Source organism: Dromaius novaehollandiae, unplaced genomic scaffold (genome assembly GCF_036370855.1).
Source record: "Dromaius novaehollandiae isolate bDroNov1 unplaced genomic scaffold, bDroNov1.hap1 HAP1_SCAFFOLD_41, whole genome shotgun sequence".
NCBI lineage: Eukaryota > Metazoa > Chordata > Aves > Casuariiformes > Dromaiidae > Dromaius > Dromaius novaehollandiae.
The window spans coordinates 1,082,185-1,095,467 of NW_026991492.1; the positions used below are offsets into that span (position 1 = coordinate 1,082,185).

The 13,283-nt window shown below is 53.0% G+C and overlaps 1 protein-coding gene across 1 annotated transcript in view; it reads left to right on the plus strand.

Moving 5' to 3' along the window:
* Window positions 1-2,609: 2,609 nt before the first annotated feature.
* The window catches only part of LOC135326937 (olfactory receptor 14A16-like), a 39,950-nt gene continuing 29,276 nt past the window's right edge, over window positions 2,610-13,283 (plus strand). Inside the window, exons 1-2 of the mRNA XM_064504579.1 lie at window positions 2,610-2,651; window positions 5,733-5,855. Coding sequence (XP_064360649.1) covers window positions 2,610-2,651; window positions 5,733-5,855 — 165 coding nt within the window. The remainder of the gene's footprint in view (window positions 2,652-5,732; window positions 5,856-13,283) is intronic.

The window sequence follows — 13,283 nt, forward strand, 5'->3', positions numbered from 1 at the left end:
AGCGGGCACGTGGTGGGGAAATGTTTGTGAGCTCAGCTCTGTCTCAGTGCCTGGTAGACTGTGTGGAGGCACCTTGCTGGGAGAGTCGCTGTGAGGTCACTTGTCTCTGCAAGGCTAGCACTTGGCTAATGGCTTGGGCATATGCTTGTAAGGTCACTTCTGCCTGAGTCCCTGACAGGCCAGCAGCCGGCAGATGGGTGTGGGAGCAGATTGTGAGGTCTCCTGGGTCAGAGTACCTGGCAGGGCAGTAGCATGTTCATGGCAGGGCATGTTATTTCAAGGAAACTTCCTTGTCTGAAGGCCATAGACCATCAGCAGGTACCTGGTGGGGATATGGACTTGTGAGGTCACTTCTATCTGAGCAGCTGGTAGGCCAGGAGAAGGCCCATGGCTTGGATTTTGGTGGTGAGGTCAGTTCTGGGTTTGGTGAGTGTGCCGGGAGGAGGAATTGACACCTGCAGAGCTCTACAGCAGTACAGAGATGCAACTAATAAATCAAGCAGAAGTAGACAATAACATTCCACACCATCTGTTACAAATTTTATTCCACTCCATGTGCATCATGAATTCGTAGTGCTACATTTAAAATGAGGATGAAGTTTGCTGGTAAACGTAGGATTTCACTTTGCACTTCTTGCTAATAACTTCCTGCTGCCGGTAGATGAAGGAGTCCAGCTAGAGCTTTTATGCTGCAAAATGAATGAAGTGCTGGCGTGAGCAGTGACATTGGTAATCTCTGAATTCCAGCATCTGTGTGTTGCAGAGAATTTTGCCCCATCCAAATACCAGGGGGCTTCTGAGATTTTTTTTCTCCCAGATCTGAAGGATATCTCTGTCCTTTGATTCCTGGAGGTGGGAAGTGAGCAGGCGCAAGGCTGTGCCTGGTTGTTGAGAAGAAGTGCCTGTTGCAAGGCCTTGGAGGACTGGGAGGGAATGGAAGGGCTGGAGAGTTGGGCTGTGTGTTTTGGTGCCCTGGGGGTGCCCTGTCTGCTGCCATGTGTGGTGCTGTGCCCTGTGTGTCCCTGCTGCAGAGTCATGTGTTGGCTGGCCACCCTCTGTGAGGCGAGGGGTGGGGGTGTGGGGTGTCACAACGCTGTGGTCTCCTGTCATGGGGATGGGTGGTGGCCCCAGTGTCTTGGTGCTGCTCCACACAGGAGGAGGTGTGTGGAGAGAGCAGTGCTGTGCGTGGGGAGTGCCACCAGGCTGGGGAGCACTGCGAGGTGAGGAGGTGACTTGGCTCGCAGGGCCCAGGCTGCCCTGGTGGTGTGACCAAGGGAATCTGGGAGCATGCTGCCGTCTGTGCAGGATGTGCGGGCAGGATGCTGCCTAAAGGCCAGGCAGTGGTTCTGCTCTCTCTGAGATGTGAGCCAAGCCTGCTTTTTCCCTCCTTCCCTCTTGTTTGCTTTCTGCAATGAGAGATCTCCTCTGCAGCAGTGTTTGCTGAGGAAGGAGGAGGCGGTGGGAGATGCTCACTGCCTGCTGGCTGTTGGCATGCTGGCAGCTCTTTGGAGAAGTGAAGGCCTTGTGGAGAGGTGGTCTTTGGAGACAGGCAAGACTGTTCTTGGCAGATGACTGTTAAGGGGCTTTTGCCTTCACATGCCGGATCTATTTAGGCAAGCAGGGCCTTTGAGAAGGCAAGCCAAGCCAGAGTGCCCTACAAGGGATGCACAGCTCAGGTTTCTCTTCCTTCCAGTTGCAGTCTCTGCAAGTTCCACCACTGTTCTTCTCTAGTGTGACCTTCCTGTGCTGCAGCAGGGGAAAAAGAGAGCAGCCCACGTGCAGGCATGAGTGTGCTAGGTGTGGTGTCGTTAGGTGCTGCCACTGCTGCCACGGGCAAGGGGCTGGTTTTTTCCTGAGCTTTGGGTGGATGTGAGGAGCCCCACTTAGCCCTAGATGCATTGCTGTGAGTAGCTGGAGCCAAGGGAGTGGTGGTGAGCACAGTCATCTGCCAAGGAGGCTGCTGGCTGGCTTTTGGGCAGGCATTGTGGACCCTGTGTGCTGGAAGCACTTTCCCTTGGCTTTTTGCAGAGGAGTGCTTTTAGAGTTTCTCCTCCTTTTTTTAGAGGATATTCTTAGAGCTTTTGCCTTGTGACCACTCTTGTTTTCTAGCTTGTGCCAGCTGAGGCCCTGATGGGATCGTCTCAGTACAGCCCTGCAAAGTCAAGGCACCAATGAGTGGAGCACTGGGGCTCAATTGCTTACTAAGAGAAGAGAGAGAAGTGGTCCTTCCTCCAGCCTGCCCCTGGTGCTGGTTTAGAGGAGACCTCCTTGTACCAAACCTGAGGACAAAGGAGCTTGGCTCTCCCACACCCCCAGCTCCTTCAGTGGGTGACTCTGCTGGTGCTCTCGGACTCTCCCTGTGCCATGCCATGTGAGACCTTGGAGTCAGGGCCTCAACTGGCTTTTGCATGTGTCACGCGCACTGCTGAAACCTGCTGGCTTGGCTCCAGGCTTTGCTTGGGAGACAAATCCCAGCCCTTGCAGAGACGGGGGAATGCAGATGCTTGAGAGCAGCAGAAGCCTTGTGCCATTTTCCTGGTTGGAAGCCTGCTTGTCTAGGGCTGGTGCCCTGGCCCTGTGCGTGCTGGTCCGTGTGTCTGTGTGTCACCATGTGGTCATTTGTGAGCCCCCTGCGCCAGCCCTGTGAGAGGGTGAGTGGTGCCAAAGAGACTGGGCCTCCTGCATTGGAGGCCTAAAGGGCACCTCCGTAGGGAGGCCCCTTGGGTGAGCGCCCTGGGGGCATGGGAGGCAAAAGCGAGAGGCAGGAGCTGGCCTGCTGAGCCCCTGGGAGAGCACTTGCTCTCTGCTTGCTGGAGGTGGGAAGTGAGCAGGCGCAGGGCTGTGCCTGGCTGCTGAGAGGCAGGGCCTGTTGCAAGGCCTTGGAGGACTGGGAGGGAATGGAAGGGCTGGAGAGCTGGTCTGTGTGTGTTTTGGGGCCCTTGGGGTGCCCTGGCTGCTGCCATGTGTGGTGCTGTGCCCTGTGTGTCCCTGCTGCAGAGGTGCGTGTTGGCTGGCCACCCTCTGTGAGGCGAGAGGCGGGGGTGCAGGGTGTCACAGTGGTGAATGTCCTGTGGTGGGAATGGGTGGCGGTCCCCACACCTTGGTGCTCATCATGGGAGGAGGTGTCTGGAGGGAGCAGTGCTGTGCTCCCAGGCCGTAGCCTGCCATTACAGTGTTCTTCTGGGAGACCTGGGGTGGGGACCATTGGTGACCATGTTCCCTCCTTGGAGCATCCTGGTGTGAGCCAGGGATGCTCACGGTTTGCTGGTTCCTGTCAGTTGAGTTTCAGGGTTGCAGTTTCTGAAGCTCTTGATGCTTCGCTGAGTCTTTGGGATTGTACCAGGACTTCTGGGGAAAGTCATCTTCTCACTCCTTGAAGGCTTTCTCTTGAACCTGGAGCCTCACTGCATCTTCCAATCCCAGACCCTAATCCATTCCGATCCATCAGAGAGATGGGGAGTTAATCGAAGCAGGCAGAGCCACTTCTCCCCTTTTTGCCTGCCCAGACCCTTGCAGACAGTGGAGATGCCACCTCACAGGAAGTCAGGACTCTTGGGGCAATGGGTGGCTCAGAGACACCTGTCCTTGGTCAGCTGTGGAGGTGGAAGCTCCAAAGCTTCTGGTCCCTTTGGAACAGAGTCTCAGAATAGCAGATCCCTTGAGCCTGCAGTGGGGGAGATATCTGGAGGTGGGGGTCCAATGCCATGCTCAAGGCAGGTCCCAGGAGATGAGGTATCTTTGGGCCTTTTCCAGCGTAGTTTTGAATCTCTCCAAGGATGGAGATGTGAGAATCTCTCTGGGTGCCTGTGCCACAGTTTGGCCACCTTCATGGAGAAAAACGGTTGCTCTTAATCTCTAGGGAGAATGTCTTATGCTCCAATTTGTCCCTGTTGCCTCTCAGGTTGTTACTGTGCACCTGCAAGAAAATCTGGTTCCATCTTCTCTGTGCCCTCCATCAGGTAGCTGTGCAGAGCAAGAGGATTCCCCCCTACCCCTTGGCCTTCTCGTGCTTAGGCTGGACAAACCCAGCTCTTCCAGCCTCTCTTTATATGCCCCATGCTCCAGCTCCTGACCTACTTGGTGGCCCTGTGCTGCACTCCCTCCTGTGTGTTCCTGCCTTTCTGGAACTGGAGATCCCAGACAGGACCTGGTATCCAGACGTGGCCTCAGCTGTGCCAAAAAGAGGGGTAGAAAGTCTCCGGTGGCCCTGCTGGCTCTGCTTTCACAAATAAATACATCTCGGCATAGAGGGGAGACATTTGCCCCTGGCTGTTGTGACTATGTAAGGCCAGCAGAACTGACAGTAACCCTCCAATTCTTTCTTCCTAGGTTGCTCCAGTCATGGTCAGGTAGGCTGCCAGTGCAGTCCTGGAGCCCCCGAGGATGGAGGCAGGGTGCCAGGGTGTGTCCCTGTAGCTGTCAACACCTTTGCCAGCATTGTGAGCCCTGTGTGAAAGCAGCTGCTAGTGAATGAGGTGAGGCTACATGTGGATGCAAAGGCTTCAATAATTGCGCCTGGCTTTCTTGGGTGACCTGGGGTGCGGGTTCCCCTCCTGGTACCTCTGTTGTGCTGCTAATTCCTCCTCCCACAAATGCTGTTAGTGCCAGCCCACGCAGCAAATGCCGTAGTGCCCCCTCCTTTTCCTAGATGGTTGTGGTGCCATATAGGACAAGTCAAAGACCCTTCTAATAGATGCCAGCATCCCCTGTGTGCCTTTGTCTGCATGCCCCAAAGCCTGCTTAGCTTGAACTGAGGAAGTCTCAGAGCTCTTGGGCTTCTGGCTCTGCGAGGGGTGAAGCTGTGCCCAGGGCCAGGCTGCCCGAGGCACCCAGCCATTGGTGTGCTGCAAACCCAGGTGCGGAGCCCAGGCTCCTGTTGCAGATCCCGTTCTCACAGGACTGCAGGTGTTTCCCCACACCTCCAGTCTGGGCCTGTCTCCTTGCTGATGCCTCGTTTCAAAGCCTCTGCACCCCTTTGCCCTTCACAGAAGCTCCTTGTCCAGCTAACAAAAGGAAAGGGGCAGAGGTTGCTTTGGGCTCAGGAGACCTACAGGACTCCCAGATGTTTCCAAGTTGTGTCTGTAACTTCTTTATTACAGAACAAATGCCCGAATCCTTGTCCCTAGCTGGAGTTTTGTGATGTGGTGGGGTTGTGGGGGTGGAAAGCAGCAGGCTGCTGTGCCCACAGGGAGCAGCATCCTTCCTTCTGAAAGCAGCAGCATCACCCGAGGAGCCAGCTCTGGCCCTGGTCTTGTGCTGAGAGTTTGCACGCAGCTTGTGAGCCCAGAGTGCCTTGGCCACCTCCTGGTGTCATCACAAGAGCTTCCCTGTGTGTCTGAGGTGAGGAGCCAGGGGAAGGCAGTGAGCAGAGCAGTGCCTGGGGAGTGTGCAAGTGGCGAGTGTCCTGCGTCCATCTCTGCTTGCTGGCACTTGGTTGTATCTAGCAGAAGGGCCAGCTCTGTGGGGCAGAGACAGTGTGTTTGCAGACTAGCTGGCACAGCCGAGGTCTGGCGTCAGGTCGATGCCTGGTGCAGTGTTGAGTTGATCCGACAGTGTCAGAAACCCTTTCCAGTGCAGCTGCTCCCTGGGCTGATGTCTGTACCGAGGCCCTAGAAATGGCAGTGGCATCCTGCTGTCATTTAGCAGGTGCTGCAGAACAAGTTTTTCACAGCTAGGACTCGATGGTAAAGGAGATGCAAGTGCAACTGTTCCTTTTTGTGATTTGTGCCCAGGGTGACAGAGTGGAGATGTCGCATGACCTGGAGAGAATCCTGCCAGGAGATGACAGCCGTTTGCAGAGGAGCGTCATGAAAGGAGCGATGACAGTGACATCAAGGTACATGAGAGCGGCCCAGGTGAGCTTCTCTTCTGTGAAGGGCATCAGAGAAGCCTGCCTCAACCCGTGTGTTCTTGTGAAATACAGGCTGGCCCAGAGATGTTTCTCATGCCTGAGGAACCAGTGGAGGTTCCCAGCTCCCCCTGTGACAGATACTTTGGCAGAGCACCTTCCTGTAGAGAAAAGGCTGTGCCCAGCAGGCTCTTGGTTGGTGCAGGTTCTTGGGATGTCACCTCTGTGTATTCTCCTGATCAGCAAGAAACCTTTTAATAGCTTCAGTGTGGATGTGGAGGTGCCTTCTGCCTGAGTACCTGATAGGTCAGCAGCAGGCCCATGGGGAGGGTCTGTGCTTGTGAGGTCCCTTTATCCTCAGGAGCTGCTGGGCAAGCTGCAGGCAGCTGGCTTGGGTGCTGCCTGTGAGGTGACTTGTGCCTCAGCACCTCCTAGGCCGGGGGAGGCACCTAAGTGCTGTTGGTGCAGGTTGTGAGGTGCTTCTGCCTCCGTCCTTGATAGGCCAGCAGCAGGCACACGGCTTCAAGGCTGAGTGTGAGGTCACTTGTGCCTCGGTACGGGATAGGGCAGCAACAAGCACATGGCTGTCATTGGTGCTTGTGAGGTCAATGGTGACTCAGTACCTGCTAGGGCAGCTGTAGGGACATGGCTCCAGGGCTTAATGTGAGGCCCCTTTTCAATCCCTACCTGGTAGGCCAGCGTCAGGTACATTCCTGCTGGTTGTCTTGGTGAGGACGTTGTGCCTGAGAACCGGAGAGACCAGCCTCATGCACATGGCTTTGGTGGTGATGATGAGGTCACTTGTGTCTCAAAATGTGCTAGGCCAGGAGCAGGCACGTTGCTGCTGTTTGTTCTTGTGGGGTCCTTTCTGCCTCAGTACCTCCTAGGCGAGCATCAGGCCCATGACTTCGATGCAGATGGTGAGGTGTCCCTTGGCCTCAGTGCCTCATATTGACATATTGGTGCAGTTTGTACTTGTGAGGCCACTTCTGCCTCAGTCCCTGATGGGCCAGCAGTGGGCACATGTCTTTGATGCAGATTGTGAGGTCACTTGTGCCTGCGACCCTGATAGTCCAGTGGCAGGCCTATGGCTGCTGTTTGTACTTGTGAGGTCACTTCTGCCTCAGGCCCTCATAGGCCAGGCACACTGAGCTTGAGAGAAATTGTTTGTCAAGTATAGGAGTTCATTAGAGATAAGTGGTCCTACACATATAACAAACATTGGGCAGCACCAAACAATCTACAAACTGTAAGTATTAACACACCTAAAAGTATATCCAAGCCCTACTGTTAAGCCACGGATGCACAGTGTAGTGACCATTCCTGCTTTTTCCTTGTCCTTATGGAGTCACCCCTCCGGTAACAGTTTTCCCCAGATTGTTCTCACCACACTCCAGCTGCACTGGGATGATTCATGTCCTCCCTGGCAGTTGGCCTCAGTGTCGTCCCCACTGATGGGTGGGTTGTTGGGTCTGCAGGCCAGCTGATGGTGAGTGCGAGTCCCCACAGAGGTGTGTGGCTTACTCTCTTAGCCTTCCTGGGCTTAGTTCATTATCCAGTCAAACAGTGCCAGACCATGGTTACACAACAGCTGTATGGCCCCAGTCAATACCAACAGGCATACCAAGAGACAACCCAGTGCTCAGTCGACAATAGTACGCGTATTCAACAGACAGCCGTACTCAGTCGGTAACAGTATGCACATCCACAGGTCCTTCAGTGGAGAATTCCACAGTACCTAGATGCCTGTGGTGTGAGTCTGTGGTGTCACTTCCCCTTTGCTGACCAGGTTTGTTCAGCAATCATGGGGTCGTTGCAGGGTGTGCCACTAGGCTACAGCAACCGCACAGTGTGGTGATTCCAGCTGTGATGTTCCCAGGATTCTTGTGGAGCACCCCAGGGCAGACCCCTCTTCTATGGGCTGTCCCATCCTGAGTCCCACGCTTGCCTGTGTGATGCTTATCAAATGGCTGCAAAGGCTCTAGCAGGAGATGGATGTCCAGAGGAATTCCCTGTCTCAAGGCCTTGGAGGAAGGGAAGTGAAGGGATATAGACTTGGCCTTTGTGTGTTTTGGGGCCCTTGTGGGTCTCCTGGCTGCTGCCATGCCGAGTCCTGTCCCCTGTGTGTCTCTGATGCAGAGGCATTTGTTGGCTGGCAAGCCTCTATGAGGTGAGGGGCAGGTGGTGTGGTGTGTCACAGTGGTGGGGTGCCCTGTGGTGGGAACGAGTGGTGGCCCCTGTGTCTTGGTGCTGCTCTGTGTGGGAGGAGGTGCCTGGAGAGAGCAGTGCTGTGTGTGGGGAGTGCTGCCAGGCTGGGGAGCTGGGGAGCCCTTGGAGGTGAGGAGGTGACTTGGCTCGCAGGGCCCAGGCTGCCCTGGTGGCGAGAGCCAGGGATGCTGGCAGCCTGCTGCCTTCTGTGCACTGAGGTTCAGGCCTGGATTTTCCTTCGCTCTTGCCAGGATCTGCAGCCAGATATCCCACATAGACTATGAAATACATAGACATATGGAGCTTAGAGTGTTTGGAGTACAAGAGGTCATCTTTCAGAAAGGGTTCCTTGCTGGAGATTCTTGAAGTTAACACTGCTGGGATCTGTCCAACCACAAGTGGTTTTTTAGGCTAGAGGCAGAGCACTTGCCTCTCTCTCCTATTAGCAAAGGCTAAGGTGTGTGTGTGTGGGGGGAATGGATACCGCCCCTATACATAATTGGTGCAGACACTCTTTTCTTCTCATGTGGCAGGACCCTAGAAACTCCTTGCTTATAATGCAGTAGTATACCCCAATTAGCCCTTAATTAGCCTTCCAGTTAACACCCCTCTACTCCAGGGAAATATAATGGGTAGGGAAAGGTCCTGAGCTCTTCCTGCTGAAGGCCTTTCTGCTTTGGGGCTCTCTGTTACACCCTGCACCCTGCGCACTGCCCTGGGCTCTGACATGGGACATCCAGGGGCTGACATCCAGCGGGAGGCCTCAGAGAGCAGTTTAGATCACATGGGACTTTTTTCACACAGAGTTAACCAGAAAATGGTCTTGCCACAGTGGAGCACTCAGAGACACCCTTTCAAGTGGCAGTGCTACAATTATTAGCTTTTCAAATGGGCAAAATAAGGAAACTTCCAAAGACAAAGTATTTCTCCAGAAAAGAACTGGCCTTTAAAATCACTTCTTCCAAATACACAGTGACTAAAGTGAGTTGTGATGCTCAAGCACTTCCTGCAAGTCAGCAGGAAATACTTCAGGGGTCATAGCTGAGAATCAGCTTGCAAAGCTGAAGTTGTTTTGTGCAGATAACTTGCAAGCCCCCTCAGAATTATGGTCCTCACCTTTCCACGTGCTCCTCTCTGCTCTAAGGGAGTCATTTCTGACCTGACAGATCAGATGTCCAACTCAGCTGAGCACGTTTTGCAGTGTGTCACTGAGCTGGTTGAGGCCTGCAGGTTCTGAAGCTCCTGCCTGATCAGCTTGGGCATAGCATTGGTATTAAGTCACTCATGGACTCTTCTTTGCAAGTGAACCCCCTGTGAGATGACATCCCAAGTGTGGATCTGAGGCTAATTTGGAGGAAGGTGCCCTCTTGGCCGTGAGGTGTGGATAAAAGCAAGTGAGGGTCAGTTCCTTCTAGGGTAGTGCAGGGCTGTGCCAGGAGGCCTTGCACAGTTCAGTTCACCCACCCATCATCAAACTGTATATTGGAGCCTGCAGGATGACTCCTTCTTGGTAGCACACTATAAAATGCCCCTCTGGCTAGTAACAATACACCATGCGCTACTTTGGGAAGGTTGAGCTGCCAAAGCAAGCCTCCAGGTAACGTCCATGGTTTCTCTGGGCCACAGGGGCAGCATGCTGGGCTTGGAGGAGATCTAGGTGAGGAGCTGTGCACTGCTTGGCAGCAGGTCCACTCCAGAGGGCTAGTCCTGAGCAGGGTGGCCATGAGCCGTGCCTGCCTGCCGGCCGGCTGCAGACTAGTGGGGTGGCTGCAACAGAGGTGCCTTCACAATCAGCACCCAGATGGGCCCCTGCCACCTGCATCACCCCCTCCCCTCCCCAGGGCTGTGATTGATGCTGGCAGGGCTCTCTGAGGCACTGGGTGACATCACAAAGCGTGCTGGCCAGCACATCTGCTGAGGGCCAATCAGGCAGCTGCAGTGGAAGTGACCTCACAGTCAACACTGCAGCCATGTCCCCTTTGCCTGCCTCTCCCCATCCTCCTGCCTGTATATCATCTCTGATGGGATGAGTGGTGGTGTGATTCTCTTCTTGTCCTCAAAATGGCTCCTACCACAACCCAGCCCATGAGGTTCCTGTACAAGAGGTGATCTCACCATCAACACTGCAGAGGTGTCACTTCTGTCTTGTTCTCCCCTGTCCCTCTTCTGAGTCATCCTCTTTTCTGGGCCCCACATTCAACATCCCATCCATGTCCCTTTAGTGGCACCTCCCTCTCCCCTATCTCCAGGGAATTACACACACATGTGGTGGGACAGCTCACATGGCAGGATGAAACTGGGCTCCTGAGGAAGGCAGGCTGGGGTGGCGAGGAGGTGCAGGTGTGCTCTGTGCAAAGGGGTGGCTGGAGTGCACAGGGCTTTGCCTTGGAGCAGGTGATGAGCCACTTGAGACCTTGTAGTAAGGACAAGAGGACACAGCAGTCTGGGTGACATGCTGGGAGTGTTTGCTAACGGCTGCCTGAGGAGGGAAGGGAAGTAGCTGAAACTTTGTGTAGGCGGCTGGGGGAAGCCTCATGGTCCCAGATCCTGGCTCTCACAGGGTAGTTTCACCCCCTTGAAATCTGTTGGAAGGGCAGTGGGCCTGGGCACAAGCAGCCCAGGAGATTCCTAGAGTGTTGGAAAAAATTCTTGGCACAGGCAATCAATGAGCCAACACCAGCTGGACTCTGTCAGTCAAAAGCAAAACAGAACGAGATGGGGATGTAAAGGCTGAGGGCAGCCATGACTGCAATGATCATGAGATAGTAGGGAAGTTAGACAAGAAGCCAAAGCAGAGCCCAGGGCTGCAGGAGAGCCAGTTTCAGCTCATTCAGGATCTGCTTGGCAGGATCCAACAGGAGACTTCCCCGGAAGGCAGAGGGGCCATGAGGCCTCTGTAAAGACAGACTAGGCAGAGGAAGAGAGGACAGAGAGGCAGAAGAAGAGAGAGGAGACATGTCAATTTGAATGCAGTAGTTTCTCAGAACAAAGTTTCTCCATTCAGAGTGTTGCCAGGAAGCATATCATGAAGAATAACATATACATATATATAAACATGTAAACTCAAATAGGGTAATTACTGCAGTGCATGAACATAGCCAGAAAGAAATAAATTAAACAGATTATGAAAAGTGGGAAAAAAAAGTTTTGCTACACTTTTAAACTTTTTAAACTTCTTTGTGTTGTTATTGCCCGTTTTTGTTTGGTTCTTTTTTGATACACTGGTCTTTTGGGGAGATTCTTTTTCTTTTTTCCTTTTTTTTTTTTTTGAAAGTCAAAGTGATTTTCAGGGTTGGGCTGGGATCACAGGGTCATGGACATGTGGTGCCATTGCAGGTGCCCTGGTGTCCTCTGACCAGCCTCCATCTACAGCTCCCAGGGGCTCCGGTCTCCTGCAGGTCCCCTGCGAGATCTGCCAGGCCCAGGCAGGTCCCTCAGAGACACTGGGGCCATTCGAATGCTACTGGGTGCTTATGGTTGGACACCTGAGCTCAGCCTGAAAAAGGTGAAGAACTGTTCTCAACATTCCAAAAATAATAACACACTTCCATCAGCTCAAATGATTAATTTTACTGTCAATGTTGTGCTATGATGAAAGAGTGGAATTCTTCAGGAAGGGTCTTTATCTTGGGAAAAGAAATATTGATCTGCCTCTTAACTTGCCTTACCACTGCTCTGCCTGCTATGCTGTGGATTTAATCTCACTAATCTTTCACATATTTCCACATGCCCTGATTAAATTGATCATTTCTAAAGTCAGCTTTGCATCAGATGATCTGGGTGTATGCACTTTCCATAGTTTCCCAGTTTTCCTCCTCCCCTTGCTCTTGATCATTCAGATACCTCTCAACTCTCCAGTTGCTGCTCTGAGCTTCTGGGAGTCTGAAGCTTGCCTCAGCTTTCAGCAGTCTCATTGTCTCTTTAGCCACCTCCTTTGTTCTGCTTCTTGTCTATCCTTTCCCATCTATCTGTTGAAAACATTTCAAGGAAGGTTATGTCTTGTGGGCAGTGGAGCTCACTGGAGGCAGCTTGGACTTGGCATAGGGCTGAGGAGCGTCTTTTATCTTTTTTTAAAGTGTTTCAAACTTTATTTTGGTTTCATTGCAATTAAGACAAATCCTTCTGTGTCTGTTTGCAGCTAGTTCTCTAAGGAAAGCAGGTGGGAATTGGTGCACATGAGCTGTAACATTCAGCTACAGCCTTGAGAGGAAAAAGGTTAGATTTTAACCAGAGTGCTCTAAGTCCCCAGTGGCTGATGAGGGAAGTGGCAGGGCTGGGGAGTTAGGGAGGAAGGCTGTCCATATGTGTGTCCTATCAAAAATACTGCTTTTCCTACACGCCCACACTTCAATAAGAGATGCTCTGGATCCATATTAGGTGGGGAATATGGGTATCGCTTATTCTGAAAACTGGAGAATAAAGAAAGCTTCAGAAGCAGACATCTTTTGTTTTCAGGTGCTCTTTGAAATCTGCCTAATTTCAATACTCTCCTGAAAGCTTCCCAATTAGCCACACAGGACTTGAAGAACTGAAGGAAATTATGGAAAGAGCCATGGCTCCTTAGGGGCTTTTGCACTTTAATGAGCCCCTGGGTGCATTTGGTGCTGAGCCCATGAAACGCAGATGCTGAGAAAAGACTGAAGAAACCTCTCAAGAAGTTAAAGTCAGAAACAAATCCCAAGTTTCTTGGAGGGTTAATGGGTCCCACTGAGGGCCATTACCAACAAAGTCTCCCTGGGGGCTGATTAGAGCAGAAAGTTGGAGGCCCTGATTGCAGGCAGGCAAAGGCAATGTGCAGGTGGCTGTGATGCCAAGTCTACCTGGATGTGTGCTATCAAGCAGAGCAGCCAGGCACTGGCAGCCAGCCCCTGGGTAGGGTGATGCTTTCCATCATGCATTGCTCAGGGCTCTTCCTGGGGGCAATGTGCAGGTGGGGGTGCACAATGCCGAGTGCAGGACCATGATACATCCCCTCCTGAGCTCCCAAGGGACAAGGAGGCAGCCAGGCCACAGCGCTTTAAGGAATGGCGTCTTCTCGTAGGCCTTGGTGGCAGAGACAACAGCCATAGGCAAGAGGACAAAGACCTAGTTCTATTAGAAGCTTTCAATCCTGGTAGTGCCTCTGGCCATCTCCACCGCATACTGTCCTGTGCTTTCCCATGCCTGTGCATGTTTCCTTGCAGACTGTAGATGCCCAACCTGCTTCCCCACCTTGCTCTCACCCCGA